The sequence below is a fragment of the Ochotona princeps genome, chromosome 3 (assembly GCF_030435755.1).
Source record: "Ochotona princeps isolate mOchPri1 chromosome 3, mOchPri1.hap1, whole genome shotgun sequence".
In the NCBI taxonomy this organism is placed as follows: domain Eukaryota; kingdom Metazoa; phylum Chordata; class Mammalia; order Lagomorpha; family Ochotonidae; genus Ochotona; species Ochotona princeps.
Genome location: NC_080834.1, coordinates 115,042,427 through 115,058,199, shown reverse-complemented (window position 1 = coordinate 115,058,199; position 15,773 = coordinate 115,042,427). Strand labels below are relative to the sequence as shown.

At 43.9% G+C, this 15,773-nt stretch overlaps 1 protein-coding gene across 1 annotated transcript in view; it reads right to left on the bottom strand.

Moving 5' to 3' along the window:
* SLC2A2 (solute carrier family 2 member 2) overlaps positions 1–5,337 on the bottom strand; it is a 32,043-nt gene extending 26,706 nt beyond the window's left edge. The window contains exon 1 of the mRNA XM_058661307.1: positions 5,323–5,337. Within this exon, the coding sequence (XP_058517290.1) occupies positions 5,323–5,337 (15 nt within the window). The remainder of the gene's footprint in view (positions 1–5,322) is intronic.
* Between the last annotated feature and the right edge of the window lie 10,436 nt (positions 5,338–15,773).

The following is a 15,773-nucleotide window of genomic DNA, read 5'->3' as shown; positions in this document are numbered from 1 at the left end:
ATAGCTTTTTCGTAGTATGTGTTTTCTGTGAACTTTATGAAGAACCCCATTATACAAAATGTAATGACTATAATATACCATATGCTATGCATTTGCTAGACATAAATAGCATATTATATAAAATTATATATATATATATTATATGGTATTTGATATTATGAGAACTTTTTGAATTACCCTCCAAAATGTAACTAGGCATTGAAAACTCAGTGATTGAGAAAGCCGGTGCTAAGATGGGATTCTGTTTACCTGTTTGGTGTTTTCTTCTCACATTTTTTTCTCTTCAAGCTCTTTCTAAGAACAGGGAATTTCATTCCATTTTTAGGTCAGAGTAAACCAAATGGTGCCTTGGCAGGACTTTACTCCATTTCCCACATATTCTCCATCACTAAACCATGGGTAATCTAATGTGACCAGCAGAGCAAGTATAGCTTTGAAGCCAAATGCCATATTATTATGCATAAATGATTATCTAATTTACTCCTTATGTTAGCTTTCTGTTGCTGTCACCAACTCAGGCTTAAATGCTGAAGATGTTTGTTGTACGATTTTGTAGATCAGAAGTTCAACGTGAGTTTCACAAGACTGCAGGAGAAAATTTGGAATGGCAATTGAATTCAGCTCATTGTAGGTGTGGGATCTAATCTGTATCTTCTTCATGGCTGCAAGCTGAGGGCCATTCCAAGCTCCAGAGATCACCACTGGCTAGAGGTGCCCTGCTTCCATCTTCATGGCCAGCAAAGGCAGGTCAAGTCCTCAGGCTGCATCATTCTTTTACTTATGGCTGGCAAGGTCCTTCCCTTTAGAAAATTGCATGAGCTATTCAGTTTGGCTCATCTGGGTTCTCTGGGAGAATCTTTTTAAGCCAAGGTACACAACCTCTATGACATCAGCGGTGTCCGATTTGCTTTGCTATGTAAGGTTCAGGTTCAGGGGATGAGAATGTAAACATTTTGGAGAATGACTATCCTGCCTACTGTGCTGCTTGTTGTAACATTATTAGTATCCCCATTGCTTACATTGCTTAGATGACGAGATAAGGCTAAAGTTTCTCAACTAGTACATTACAGAGTAATGACTTGGATCTAAAATCTGCTTTTAGCTTTTTGGTCATTTTTGTATTCCTTAATGAGCAGAAGCAGACTCTCAAAAACTAAGCCTGTCTGCAAATCTATCATCATAACCTTTCTGTATTAAAAAACAAACAAACCCAAGAGTATATATATCTAAGCCTACCAATTGCTGAGGCAGAATCACCAACATTCACCAATGTCAAGTTCATTTTCCACCACTCACCACACAAATGAGTCCCCCTTCCTTTCACCTACCCAGAGAAAGCTTGTGAGGTCTCTGGCCAAACAAATCCCAAAGGGAAGGAGCCACTCAGTTGCTTAGCTGGGGTTGAATTGATGAGGAATCCCATGGCTTTCCCACCATCCAGCTAGGACGATAACACACACACCTACTCTTATCCCTGCGTCTTCTTTCTATCCCTGCATCTTTGGCTGAGTCTCCAAGCAGCACTTAACCTCTTAGTGAATTTCATCTCCGACTCCATCCCTGTTCTGCACTGCCTCGCTTCCTCTTAGCTTCCACTAGACAAGCACATAGTTTCTTCTTATTTTAAGAATCCAGTCAGCAGCCATGTCAATGGTGAGCAGAGATACCACCGAAACTGTTTGGGGATGCAGGTGGTGGCAGGAGCAGGTCTGGTTCCCCTTAAACTTCGTCAGCCTTCCTATGTCACCCCAGATACCCAATCTAAGTCACAACTGTGTTAACTGTTCCCGTGTTACTTTGGTAAAAATGAAAATTTAATTTCAGAGAAAAGTTTTCTGGACCTCCCAGTCTAGCCCTTCGCGGTGAGATTGTTGAATTATGGAGCTGTCCATGTGATCTGTTATTATTATTGAAATAACAAAATTAGTGACTATGAAGAAGATACAGTTTTTGAACATTTAGAAACCTTAGATGATTTGTTTTCTAGTTTTCCTGGACTCTTTTGTGGGGTTTGCTCTAGTGCCCGTTTTCTCAAAAATCCTGGAGACTAGCATTACTCTCATCTCTCAGTTGGGGAAGGCTACACAGAGCGTGTGAGTTACTTCCATGAAAGCCACAGACCTAGTCACTATCAGTGAGCCTCTAGCCTTTTTTCTGAATGTCTTCATAAGCTGCAAGGTGTTAGACAAGAATTGCAAAAAAATCACCTTCACTTAGTGTCTCACACTTTTATGTCACAGAAACTATGTCTCATAACCAATTTAAAATACACTGCTGAGGGCCCGGCGGCGTGGTCTAGCGGCTAAAGTCCTCAGCTTGAACGCACCGGGATCCCATATGGGCGCCGGTTCTAATCCCGGCAGCTCCACTTCCCATCCAGCTCCCTGCTTGTGGCCTGGGAAGGCAGCCAAGGATGGCCCAAGGCATTGGGACACTGCACCCACGTGGGAGACCTGGAGGAGGTTCCTGGTTCCTGGCTTCGGATTGCGCGTACCGGCCCGTTGCGGCTCACTTGGGGAGTGAATCATCGGATGGAAGATCTTCCTCTCTGTCTCTCCTCCTCTCTGTATATCTGACTTTGTAATAAAATGAATAAATCTTTTTTTAAAAAAAAGTCAGGAATGTTTTTTGGAAGGAAAAAAAATAAGACTTAAAGGAAAAATCCAGAAGGAGGCCTGTTATGTGGCTTGGGGGAGTTAAGTGACACCTCCGATGCTGGCATCCCCTGTGGACACTGGTTTGAGTTCTAACTTCTGCACTGCAATTCAGCTTCCTGCTAATGCACCTGGGAAGGCAGTAGAAGGTGATCTGAGTGCTTGGGCCCCTAATACTCACTGATGAGCCCAGACGCGGTTCCTGGCTCTTGGCTGAGACCTGGCCAAACCCTAGTTGTTGCAGCCATTTGGGGAATAAACCAGCAGATGGAAGCTCTCTCTCTCGTTTTCTCCCTCCCTCCCTCCCTTCCTCCCTCCCTCTGTGTGTGTGTATGTGTGTGTGTGTGTGTGTATGAATATGTGTGTGCGCCCCTTCCTCTCATTGTAACTCTGCCTTTCAAATAAACAAATCTAAAAAACCTACAGGGGTTCTCTAACATCCCTGACCCTTGGTTTCTTTGCCCATGAGTATTGTCATAACAAAACATAGATTTATTTAGTAATAACTAAATAAGTAACATGATCTTCCTATAGACAATGAAATGGGCTTAGAACAAATGTATTATTAAATACATTATTATCTACAATCACTGTCTGCCAAATATGCAGGTATCAACTCTTCACACCTCACCGTCACAGCAATGCTACGAAGACATAGAATTATTCCCATTTTATAGATGAGGAAACTGGGCTTGTGACACAACTAATGCTACACAGTAGGAAGTGACAGCTGCCCTAGGATGGGACTCTGAGCAAATGTGCTTTTAAAAATATATTTACTTATTTGAAAGGCTGGATGACAAGACTGGGAGAGTTTCTCCTATCTATTGTTTCACTTTGCAAATGGCCACAAAAAAACCAGAGCTGGGCCAGGTTACAGCCAAAGAGCTCTATCTGGGTGTCCCTCATGGGTGGCAGGGACCCAAGCACTAGAGCTATCTTCGACCCATTGCTTACCAAGGTACATTAGCAGGAAGTGGGATCTGAAGCTTAGCAGCTGGAACGAGAACTGGCACAACAGTATGATATGCTAGCATGTCGAGCAGTGTTGGCTCCTGGCTTGATGCTCTTAGGTCTTTGTTGCTATACAAAGGAGATATCTCAACAACAACTGACCAACTATGTTGAGAGGGAAAGGTTAGATACCCTTTTCGCTAAACCATTTGGTTCAAAGCCAAACGAAATGTCATCTTGGAATCAACTCTGGAAATAGCTAGTGGAATCTTTAGCTACCGAATAGTCAAGCTGATCTTAGAGAGGATTCCTCTAATTTTCAGTTGAAGTAGTTGAATCCATGGGCCACGTCCCTTGTCTGAGTACTATGAAAGAGCTACAGAAAGAAGGAAAAACGGGGAGTGTAGAGGGGAAGCGAGAGAGAGAGAGAGAGAGAGAGAGATTCCACCTACTGATTGACTTCACATATGATGTCAACACACAACTACTAAAATGTTTGCCATGTAATCATTTCTAACCTTTTCTCATTTAGTTACCACTGAACCCTAAAGTACCAGGATAATTCCCGAAGAGTTCCTGTTGTGTCCTAGTGTGTTTTTATTCTAATCATAATGTAGAAACTGTAAAGCTCAAGTTAAATAATGTAGTCTGGCTCTCACAGCAGAACCCATGTCCAAGTCTGGCTGGCCGCAAGGCTTCTTCTGCTCCACACTGCACCACTTACAACGTGAAGGAACATTCAGCAAAGCACATTTGTCTTGGTCAAAATTTAAAGTTTCTACTCAAGCAGAGACAGAAATGTATCAAATTGTATGATTATATATAGGGGTGAGTTTGGTTGGGAACATAAAACAGCTATGTCTTTTTAAAGTTTTTCTTTTGCAAGGTTTATCTACAGAGAGGTGGAAATAATAGTGTTGTAAACACTTCATAACTTTCATCTATCTTCATCAATGGTTAACACTCCCCACATTTGCTTACTCCTCATTCTGGGTATATGCACGTGTCTGTGTGTGAGTGTGTGTGTGTATGCACATTTGTGCCTGTGTGTTTTGTTGATCTTGTATAAATAAGCTGCGGATGTTTATGCTATTTCACTCCTAAATACTTCAACATTTACTCAAAATAACAGGACTTTCTCCTACATAATTATAATACAGTTATGGCATCCAAGAATGTGTAACACTGCTATGCTAATATTAACTAGAACAGAGCATATATTCCAAATGCCCCAACTGCTGGACCGTACTGTCTTTTAAAGCTGTTTTCTTCTTCCAAGACCTACACTTGTTGCATTTGGTTTTCACTTAGACCTTTTTTACCGACAATAGTCCTTTTATCTCTTATTTTTCATACATTTATTTTCATTTTGGATGAATCCAGTTAAATTTTCATTATTAGATTCAGGTTAATCTGCCCATCTTTTTTTTAGGAGTAGGGACACAGCCTTCAGTAATATGGCTATGTAGATTCACTTGAAAACAAGTTACTCAGATTAGTCAGAAAATAGAGTAAATATCCTTAAAGTCCCAATTATTGAAGCAGATTTTCCTTTTGCCAAATGAAGTATCTTGATCACGTAAGAGAAATAATTTTTATCTGGGGTACCTACACCCAACATCCCCCCAGATCTCCACATACTGACTGACTTGGACAGAGTTGCTTATTCATTTCCCCCAAAGCCTGATTCAGAAGACACTTATGGTCAAATTACCTTATCTTCTGCCATTGTGTGGGGCGGAAATCCTCCTCTTTATCCCAGGTCCTGTGTTAAAATGTGGAATATGCAGCTGACTAATCCCTGCCTGGGCATTCACAGCTCTGTCTAACCTGGTTATACATTGTAGGAGGAGGAGGAGGAGGAGCAAAACGAGGGAGGAGTGGGGCTGCCGTAGAGGTCCAATCTCAGCAGACTATTGATGGGAATCTAATCAATAAGTTCTTTGCCTCAGTGACCTGTGGCTTCAATATCTTTGTTCTACCAGGAAAGGGAAATAGGAAGAGGTCGCTCAGGTGTCAGCTACATACCAGAAGCAGTCACATTTTGGCATGAAGTGTGACAGTAACCAGGGACAGGTGAAATGAGAACTCCAGGCTCTTGTAGAGAGTGAGACAAGCTGGCCTGCTGTATTGAGGACAGAGAACAGCTGCGGTGAGGTGTGTGCTTGAGAGATGGGTTTTGTGGCCAGATGTGTTGAACGACACTTGAATGGTGACCTGAAGGAGCTTTGGAGAGTTACAGATTTGGATTTTTTTTTAAAGATTTTAATTTTTTTTTTTTATTACAAAGTCAGATATACAGAGAGGAGGAGAGACAGAGAGGAAGATCTTCCGTCCGATGATTCACTTCCCAAGTGAGCCGCAACGGGCCGGTACGCGCCGATCCGAAGCTGGGAACCAGGAACCTCTTCCAGGTCTCCCATGTGGGTGCAGGGTCCCAAAGCTTTGGGCCGTCCTCGACTGCTTTCCCAGGCCACAAGCAGGGAGCTGGATGGGATGTGGAGCTGCCGGGACTAGAACCCGTGCCCATATGGGATCCCGGTGCGTTCAAGCTGAGGACTTTAGCCGCTAGGCCACTGTGCCGGGCCCCAGATTTGGATTTGAGTCGCAGCCTTTTATTGAGGGTGAGGGGGAAAACCCTAAGCAGGTGGCTTGCTGTGTCTTTTCTCTCTCTGTACACACACACACACACGGTAGCTGCTGAAATAGCACACACTTTGTCTCACTGGTTAGATTACATGAGTATATGAAAAGTGTTTACCATAGTGTAAGTGTTCAGCAAATTGTGGTGGTTATTGTTATCACTTTTATTATTATTGTTTCAGTGTATGTTGGGGGCATTTGCTGAAGAGGTAGACTTCTGAAATTAATCAGCTCAGATGGTTTGAGCCTGTGCCCTTCAGGGGGTCTTCTATCACAGCCAATCCCAGTGAGGGTCGAGAGGATGCTAAAACTGAGTTCTAACTGTGCCTGGCACCTACAGTCAGGTCACTGTTTTCACTCAGGCTCAAAGCAAACCAGTTCCCAGCAGAGAAAATGCTGACAGCTGCAAAATGTGAGGTTCAATGAAGAAAGCAATGGGCAGAAAATGAAGTGGGGCTAGGGAATTGGGAGGAGACTCAGATTCTCTTTGGCTTGGATTTTGCCATCCTCTTCATTTCTGTCACTTCTATCAGGTAACACACCTGCAATGTTTGATTGAAGGGAAATTATTGAACGTTAATACTGAGTCCCGCTCGGTTCCATGCAGCTCGGTTCCATGCTCAGAAATGCAAGCGACAAAATCAGACAAGAGCTCCCTCCTGCCTGAGAATCTGTGATGCATAAACCATGGCGCATGTTAAGGCACACACACACAGAGCACAGGAATGTCTTACTGGAAAAAGTAGAAACGGACATTAACAGTAACAGCAGTCATTCTTGCACACAGAACTTGCTCGGTGCCAGGATAAACTCGTTTAATCATCATCTGGGAGTCCTAGGTCCGAGAGTCAGGTTCCCAAGAGCAGCCCTGACACCAGGCGCGGGAGAGGCTGTCGGCTGAGCGGTGTTGGCGGGAGCCAAGCTCGCCGCCCCGGCAGAGCGCTCCGCAGGGCGCCGGTGTCTGCGGGAGAGGCACGTTCCCGCCTGCAGAAGCGCTGGTGCTCCTCTGCTGCTCACCAACCTTTGTCTTTTGAACCTTCGGTGTAAGAAGGGGAATTTGCTTCAAGCACCAGTGGCAACTTGAGAGTTTAACTTCTGGAATTCGGTCCCAGCCCCTGCCTTTCTCCTTTCCCATTGGCAACGCAACTGGCCACTCCTGTGCGGAGAGGGCGGGATCCTGGGCCCCTGACCAGTTTATTCTGGTTTAGCCCAGGCCGCTCTTGTTCTGCTACTGCTGAGAAAACGAGTAGGATCTTCGCCACGTGGAGGGCAGAGGGTCAGAACTCCCTGTCCTGGCTAGGGGTGGAGGGATTGTTGATTGCCTTGATTGTTTTCATACGGGGAGCACTGCTAATGGGAGGCTAGCCCACGCGTAGGCCCAGGAGCTCCAGGAACTATCTTGTTTATTATGTGTGTGTGTGTTGGCTAAGGAGTGAAGCTGGGGGTTTCGTGCTTTGCTGTTAGGTGTCAGCTACACCCTGAGGTGCCCAGAACCACCTAAGGATCCCGCTGGCCGCAATGAAACCGGCTGTGGGTGACTTCTGGCAGCAGGCTGCAAATGCATAGGGGGCATTTGAACTGTTTACTTTTTTTTTTTTTTACATATTTGGGGTAAGAAGATTCGAGTGCTACAGGAAAATGGGTAAGACAATTAGTTCCATATTGTTTCCTTCATATATCTGAGGTAAAGGGGGATTTTAAGGGAGAAGCCCCACCCACTCACCCACCCACCCCAGGTCCCTGATGTGGGACATGCTCCGAGGGTCTTGATCAAATGGTTTTGATAGTTCAACAGTTCTGAATTGCTGCCAAGCTCGCCACTCCAAGCATGATGAGGTCTTTGAAGAATCCACTGATTGACATAGTCCTTCATAGAGTCTCCATTTGCCCAGTTTTTCATTACCAACATATAGCTGAGGTGGTTGATTGACTTGTTCTGTCCTCTGTCTTTTCTTGGTTAGGGTTCTGAGTCCGAAAGCTTGATTGGGGGGGATCCCCAAAGAAACTTTGTCTGAGGTGTTCTCAGACTAGATTCTTGTATGTACTAGCAAGAACAGGGCCCAGCACAGTCCATCGCCCCAGTCAGCTGGTGGTTGCAATTGCTGGGTTGGTTCTGTTTTCAGCCCTGTCTTCCACTGGAACCAATGGGTGTTGCAGTCCAGCCTGATTCTGCCCAGTACATACTCAGCCCTCACATAAACCAGTGGGAGCTGCAGCCTAATCGGAGTGACCCACAATAACCCCCACCAGGCCTGCCCCCTATCCTGGTTTGCCAGTATGTGTAGCAGACTAGTCCAGTCTGTCCCACATCCCCTTCTGCTCTCATACATGTCAATGGGTATTAAAGCCTAGTTCCATCTAACCAGCTCAACTATCCAGCCCTCATGGATGTTGTTGGGTGTCTCTGTCTAGCCACTCCAGCCCCTGTCCTAGTTTCATGCCCTGGGGCGGGTGGGGGAGGGAGTGGTAATCCAAAAGGGAGGAGCCCACTATTTCCCTCCCAGGCCACTACCACTCCCAGATTATGTACTCTCCAGGTGGTTCTGTGGTTTAACTTGACAGAACTAGCCTCCAGAGCCAGCTTCTGCCAGCTGATGCTGTGGCTAATCCCAAACAACCCTCACCCACTCTAATTTATGCATGCACCAGTAGGAATAATCAACTCAGCTGGCTTTTCCCTGATCTAGTCCACATGAGGCCCACAGGTGTTGTAGCCCTGACAGGTCTGGTCTGCCCCCATCGCAGCTCACGCTCTCCAGTGGGAGTAGCTGTCCAGCAAGGGAACCACCCCTTATTCCCCCTGCTGGGTCTGCCCCCTCCCTTCCTGGTTCTCATGTGTGCTGATGGGCACTGCAGTCACATCTGGTACAGGCAACCTCACCTTGGCATTCCGTATTGTGCACTGGTTTTTGTCGCGACCAAACCCGGCTCGACCCACACTCTGTTCTGGTGTTTGGATTCACTAGCAGGTGATATGAACTTGTCTGCCCCCGACCCATGCCAAATGTACGCCAGTGGGACACTTTCCATGGCCTGTTCTGGGCTGTTTCCTTTCATGCTTCTTGCACTTACCTGCAGGGTCTGTGTCCTGCCAGAGGAGTTGCCCAGGCCAGGCCAGACTGCAACACCTTCTGGTGTTCTAGAGGACAAGGGTAGATGTGGGACAGACTAGGCTAGGTCTCAACCCCTACTGAGTCATGTATGAGCTGTATGTGGGTATGGATGATCCGTGGCTCGGCTGAAACATCCAACAGCAAGAACCAGAATGGGTTGAAGGCCAGTTAGGAAAACCACTGTTCCTGCTAGGACAAGAGGTGAACTGAGTAGGGCTGGCTCATGGCCCTCCTGGTACGCGCGAAATCCGGCATTCGGAGGGGTTCTGATTGAACTGTTTATTTAATGGTTGTAGTGTGAAGAGCATCAAGTGCTGTCAGTGCAGTAAAGAGACTCCTTTATTATTCTTGTTTTTCTCATTGTTTTTCTTCCCGTTAATGATATTAGAAGTTCTTGTTTATTGTTTGTTTTTCTTTTCCTATACATGGTGCATGAGCAAACCAGTTCTTTTCTGATAGGGTCAATTGTGGGTGGCACAAAGGCAACTTGTTTTCTGTTTGGTCGAAAGGCAGAGAGGCAAGAGGAGCCCAACATTAAAGGGGCTCCCAAACATTGGTGCACACCCCAAAGGTCCTCAGTAGCCTGGCCCAGGACCAAGCAATAAGCCCCAACTCTACTGGGGTCTCCCACGTGGGTGGCAGGTGCCCTGAGAACTTGAGTGCTATGTGCTTCCTCCCAAGATGGGCATAAACAGGCACTGGGATCAAAGGATGAGGGGCTGGGACTCAGACCAGGCACTCGAAATGGGATGCCAAAGTCCGTTGTTGTAACAAATGCATGCACTTTATTTTGATTTTAATGTGTGTTTCTTTAATGCCCAATGACACTGAACATTTGTTAATTGGACATTTATATGTCCTCTTGGGTAAAGTGTGCTTCGTATCTTTGACTAATGTCTTAATTGGGTTTTGTTGGAAAACTTTGGTGTTCCTGTGTGTGTGTGTTTAAAATTTCTTTATGTCTTTTTGAATAGTCCTTGTAACATGACTGGCAAATATTTTCTTCAACAGTACACTTGTCTTTCAACCTCTTAACAGGAATCTTTCTTTCTTGGGACAGAAGATTTTAGCTTTGATGCAATGTATCAATCGATTTTTCTTTTTACGGATTTCAGTTTTGGTATCAGCCCTGCGAACTCTGCCTACTTCCACTCATGAAGATTTTCTATGTTATTTGTTCTAAAAATATAGTTTATATATTCAATTTAAGAGTATAATGTTTTATTTTCCATATTTTTGTGAGACCTCATTTTTCCCCCGAGGATGTCCAATTGCTGTGTTGCCATCTGTGCAGCAGATTTTTGTGTTTGTTTCTGTATGGAAGTGCGTGTGCTCTTTTGGCAAAAACCAGCTGGTTGTATTTTTGTGGGTCTATTTCGGGGTTCTCTGTTCCATTCCATCTATGTATGTGTTTCTTCCTCCACCAGCACCACAGTGTTATTTTAACCATATATAATAAGTCTTGGTAGATTTGATCCTGCCACTTTATTGTTATTTATGGACATTTCAGTTCCTTTGCCTATCTGTATCCATTTTAGAATAAATTTGTGTGTGCAAGACATCATGATGGGCTTTTGACAAGAACTGCATTAAACCTGTATGTGATTTGGGGGGAGAATTGACTTGCGTATGTTGAATCTTCAATGCATAAATCTGTCCTTCTTTTATATAGACCTTCTTTCATTTCTTAATCAGTGTTTTGAAATTTTCAGCATACCAAATTTTGTACATTTTTTTTCAGATTTGGTGCTCCCTCTTATTTTTCAGGGATTATAAATGGTATTGCATAATTTTGATATTTCTGTATTCATTGCTAGAACATGGAAGTGTATGATATTTGTGTGTTCATGTTGTATCTTGAAACCCTGTTGAATTCACTTGTCTTGGAGTTTTGGGCAAATCCCATTAGATTATTTATTTACTTATTATTTTGAAAGGCTGAATGAGAGATAGAGAGAGGGTGAAACAGAGTGAGGGAGCCTCCACCTACAGGTTCACTCTCCAAATGGCTGCAGCAGAAAGGGCTGGGCCAGGCCTAAGTCAGGAGCTGGGAAGTCCTTTGGAGTCTCCTATGTGGGTAGCTAAAATCCAATGACTTTGGCTTCCCAGGTGCGTGAGTGAGAGGCTGGATTGGAAGCAAGAAGCTCCAATATGGGCTGAGAAAGTCACAGCAAGCTTCTCAACTCACTGTGCCACAGTGCTTGCCTCACACCTTGTGATTCGCAATCATGCAACCTGGAGACCAGGAGAGTTTTGTTTCCTTTTATTATGACACTAATCAGAATTCATAGTGCTATGGTGAGGAGGAATAATTAGAGTAGATACCCTTGCCTTATTTGCAGTCTAAAGGAGAAAGTATTCGTCTACAAATAAGTAGAATGTTGAAAGTTTTCTGTGGATGTTTTTGATAAAGTTGAAGAAGTTCCTTTGTAGTCCTGTTTTTCTGAGATGTTTTGTTTCTTGTAATTGTTAGTGGGAATGGGATTTTCCCGGATTTTTACATCCTGTATGCATGGAGGACCATGTTTTAGAGACTGTCTTGGAGCAATAGCATTCCAGGGAATGCAGAGGCCAGCATGTTGGGACATTTACAATGAGCAGCAGCCCTAGCAGTCACTGGTATTATTTTGACAATGTTATTATTTTTCCGCCCTCAGTTCTTGTAATTGTTCTCAATTTACCATCTTCCACAAAGGCTATTGTAGGGTGAGTTGAAAAACCAGGTTGGCTCTGCTCTTCCTTTTAACCTGAAGCTTGTGCTGTTTGTCAACAGCAGTTCTGCTTAAAAGGTGAAGGAGCCACTTACCGAATGGGCAGGCCCTTGGATTTTTGTCATTGTGCCACAGAGATGTGATAGTCTATGGCAAATCCCTTTGACAGGTGTGTGTCCAGGGAAGTTTTGCATTGAGTGCTGTCCTAAATTAACTCATCACCAGGCAATTCAGACTAAATTGAACAGTGCTATTACACACAGAAAACTTTTGTTTGCGAATTCTTGAGTCATCTCAGTTTCAATTGAGTCTATAGAATTCTCTCTTCCTAACTGTTTTTCAATCAAATGTACCTAAATGGTTATTGTACTCTGCAGGGTACCTTTCTGTTATGAGTTTGTATCTCTTTAATTTCAGTAGGTTTAATCATTTTCAGGTAGGGTTTGTGCTACTTTCTATCATTGCTTTCAGTAGTATTTCCTGCTAACTTTTGGGGTGCCAAAGGAGGCTTAGGAAGTTGACATAAAAGAGTGGGCACAAAGACCAAGAATTCATAGTTCAGGTTGGACAAACAATGTTCTTCCATGTTGTTGACCGATTGGTCACCAATAAAAAGAGTGGTGTCAGGGAGGAACATTCTCATGTCAGCTATTTAACCAACACAGGGGATTTCCAGGAATGTACTGCATCCAGCAGATGGGGCCACTTGGCGGTGATGTTGACCTGAGAACTCCTTTGTCTCATGAATCTGTAAGAAACATAGCCAATTGAAATTTGCTACCTCTTCCCAGAAACCCTTAGTGCTTATGAATGCTAACACATGGGCTTCTGATTTGTTTAGTGAGAGTGAGGGGCATGACAGGGAATGTAAGCTCAAGCAGCACTCCCTGCCCTTCCAACGTGAAGTCACAATCCTTGTTGGAGTAGGGCAGAAAGATTTGGTTGAGTGCTTTGTCTTGGTGCAGTCCTTTCAAGTGATTCAAGTGAACATTTAAAAAACTGGAGGTCAGTCTGCTGTGCAGTAGGGAATGCACATCCCACAGCCATAGGAACAAGTCTGGAAACTTCTGGGAACATCTAATGCAGCTGTTGAATAGGACCTTCCCTGAGACCATACCCCTGCCTTCCCATGTTCCTCATTACTCGCTTTCCTCTTAAGGGACCCAGGCTGAACTGAAGGGAGAAAGTGGTTTGCTACAACAGTGCAGGTACCTGGTTCAAATGTATGCATCTGGCCAGGCCTTACAGGTAGATGGTCTCTGTTACTACATATCAAGGTCATTGTCCGGCCACCAATGAGGGTAAGAGTTTCTACCTGTTTTCTCAGGTAAGGACCCAAGGAAAGCAGGGGTCAGGTGGGATGGAAGGAGTGCCATCGCAGGAGTCTGCTGCAGCCCTTCATGCCACTGGGAGCTACATGGTGACTTAGGTGGTGAACTCTGAGGGATTAGGCTCTAAGTCCGTATAAATGACACAGTGCTGTGCTTTCAAGGCAGGTGAAAAGACCTCAGTGGGGATACTGGACAGGCCTTTGGCTGGTGGCTTTACACTCAAGGGCAACTACAGATCCTGAATGTTTTCAAAGGTAAATATCCTGAGCGGCAACTTCTTTTCATTTCAGGCGGCTATAGCCCTAGCCAAGAGACAGCCCCAACATTAGAATGACTGTAATCTTTCTGTCCTCACCACAAAGTACACTGTCCGCTGCATCCCTGTCCTTCAGATTTCTTGCCAAGTGAATAGTCATGTAGCACTTACATCCATTAATCTGCTGCTGCAGAAGCAGCTCTGCTGAAGAGGTAAGTACTCCAGATGTTGTTTTAACAGTTTATTGGGTAATGAAACTAAAAAGCATCTCAAATACCAGATGTACTATACGAAGCCCTTTCTAGTTGACATTGCCAACTCCCACCAAGATTGTGGAATGTTACTAGGATTCTAGAGGAAGAAGCAGATCTGGCAGGACCTGTGGGTTTCCTTCTGAAGTCACTGCTTGAACAGGTGTTCAAATTGGTGGGCTAACATTTTGAAAGAAAACCAATATGCTAAAATATGTTTTTATATAAATGAGAACTTCTTTTAAAAAGATGCCGAATTGTGTCCTAACAGAGGAAGATTGTGCTAGCTAGACTACTCCCAGTGGCCGTGACAGTCTAGACATTTCTTAGTATCAGTTTCCATTTTCCACCAGTACCTGCACTTCAGGAATCTGCAACTGAGTGCCATGGAATTACTGAAAGGCTTTGTTTCTGGAAAAGCGTGATTAAGACTTTGGTCCTGATTTTCTAGCCAAGTTCAATTTCAGCTGATGGTTGAAAAGACCCAGAAAAAACAGAGGAAGAAAAATTCTTTCATTGTTATGCGAATTCATATTATGTGGTTTCATTATCTTTTTATTTTTAAAAATGTTTCTTTTATTAAATGAAAAGGAAAAAACATAATTGAACAGGTTTAAACTACAGATGTGCGCTTTACAACTAAATGAAACAAAGTCGTCGGCGGCATGTGTCAGTTTCCTACAGCAAAACTTCATGCAACAACATTCAGAGGAGCTGATTACATACAGATGTTAGAGGCCACCCAGGAAGGGCTCCGGAGTATCGTCACTTGGGAATGACTCTGATGTCATTTGATATTTTGGCTGCACTTGATGGAAGCCTACTTTTTTCTTATTGTTTCTTTTTGTCAAAAAAAAGTGTTGAATTTAAATATTTAGAACAGAAAACAAAATTCAGCATCCTCTCCTTACATCTAAACTCTCTGTACTTGCTGCAATGACAGTAGTTTAAAAATGCATCATTAGCTCTCTGTAAATGTTTAAGGAGTTTGAAATACTGCTTTCATCAAGGGTCTATTTGATAGCCTCTCTTCCAGTCCTGTAAGATGATTCATGAAACAGGAAAGTGTATGCAGAGTCCCAGCCAGGTGTCTTCCTTCCATAATAGCTTCTCAGCAAGGAAGATCTGCTGTATTCCACATGAAAGCAAACCTGTGCTCTGGTGGACTTTGGAGACACCTTTATGTTTCAATACTGAAGTTAAAATAACCCTATGGTTTTCCATTGCTTTTAAAATTCCCAAGCCCTGTTATTCTCTCTTCTAGCAAACATATGAGTGTCTATTATTCGCTAGCTATTCTTGCAAGTCCTAGAAATGGAGCAGTAAACAAAGTGGATGGTAGTAACTGCCATGAAAGGCAGTAGACAGCGTGTGGAGGATTGGGAGTGACTTTCTGTATGTCACTCGGATAGCAAAGGAGCATTCGTGCAAAAACCTAAAGGAAGAGAAGTTACAAGCAGTATAGACGTGTGGCAGAAGAGATTTCTAGATGGAGTGGATGAGAGGGCAGTGCCTCTGAGGCGACAACCTGCTTTGAAAGTATTTGAAGTGGCAGCTGGAACAGAGTGAGCAAGGGAAATAGGAGATGAAGTCAGACAAGCGGTAATGGTGGTTGGTGTGAACGCACTGTGTGGATGGCGCCACTGGCAGAGGGCAATATGTTGAGGAACGTAGTGGAAACCAATGCGATTAATTTTTTCATAGGGATGGAAGGACGGAGAGAGAGTGCGAAAGTGAGAAGAGAGAGAGTAAGAAGAGAGAGAGGAAAGAGGAGAGAGAAAGTGAGAGAGTGTGATATCTCCCACTGATTGCCTTATTTCCCAAATGCCCACAATAGCTAGGTCTAAAAACTCACCCTAG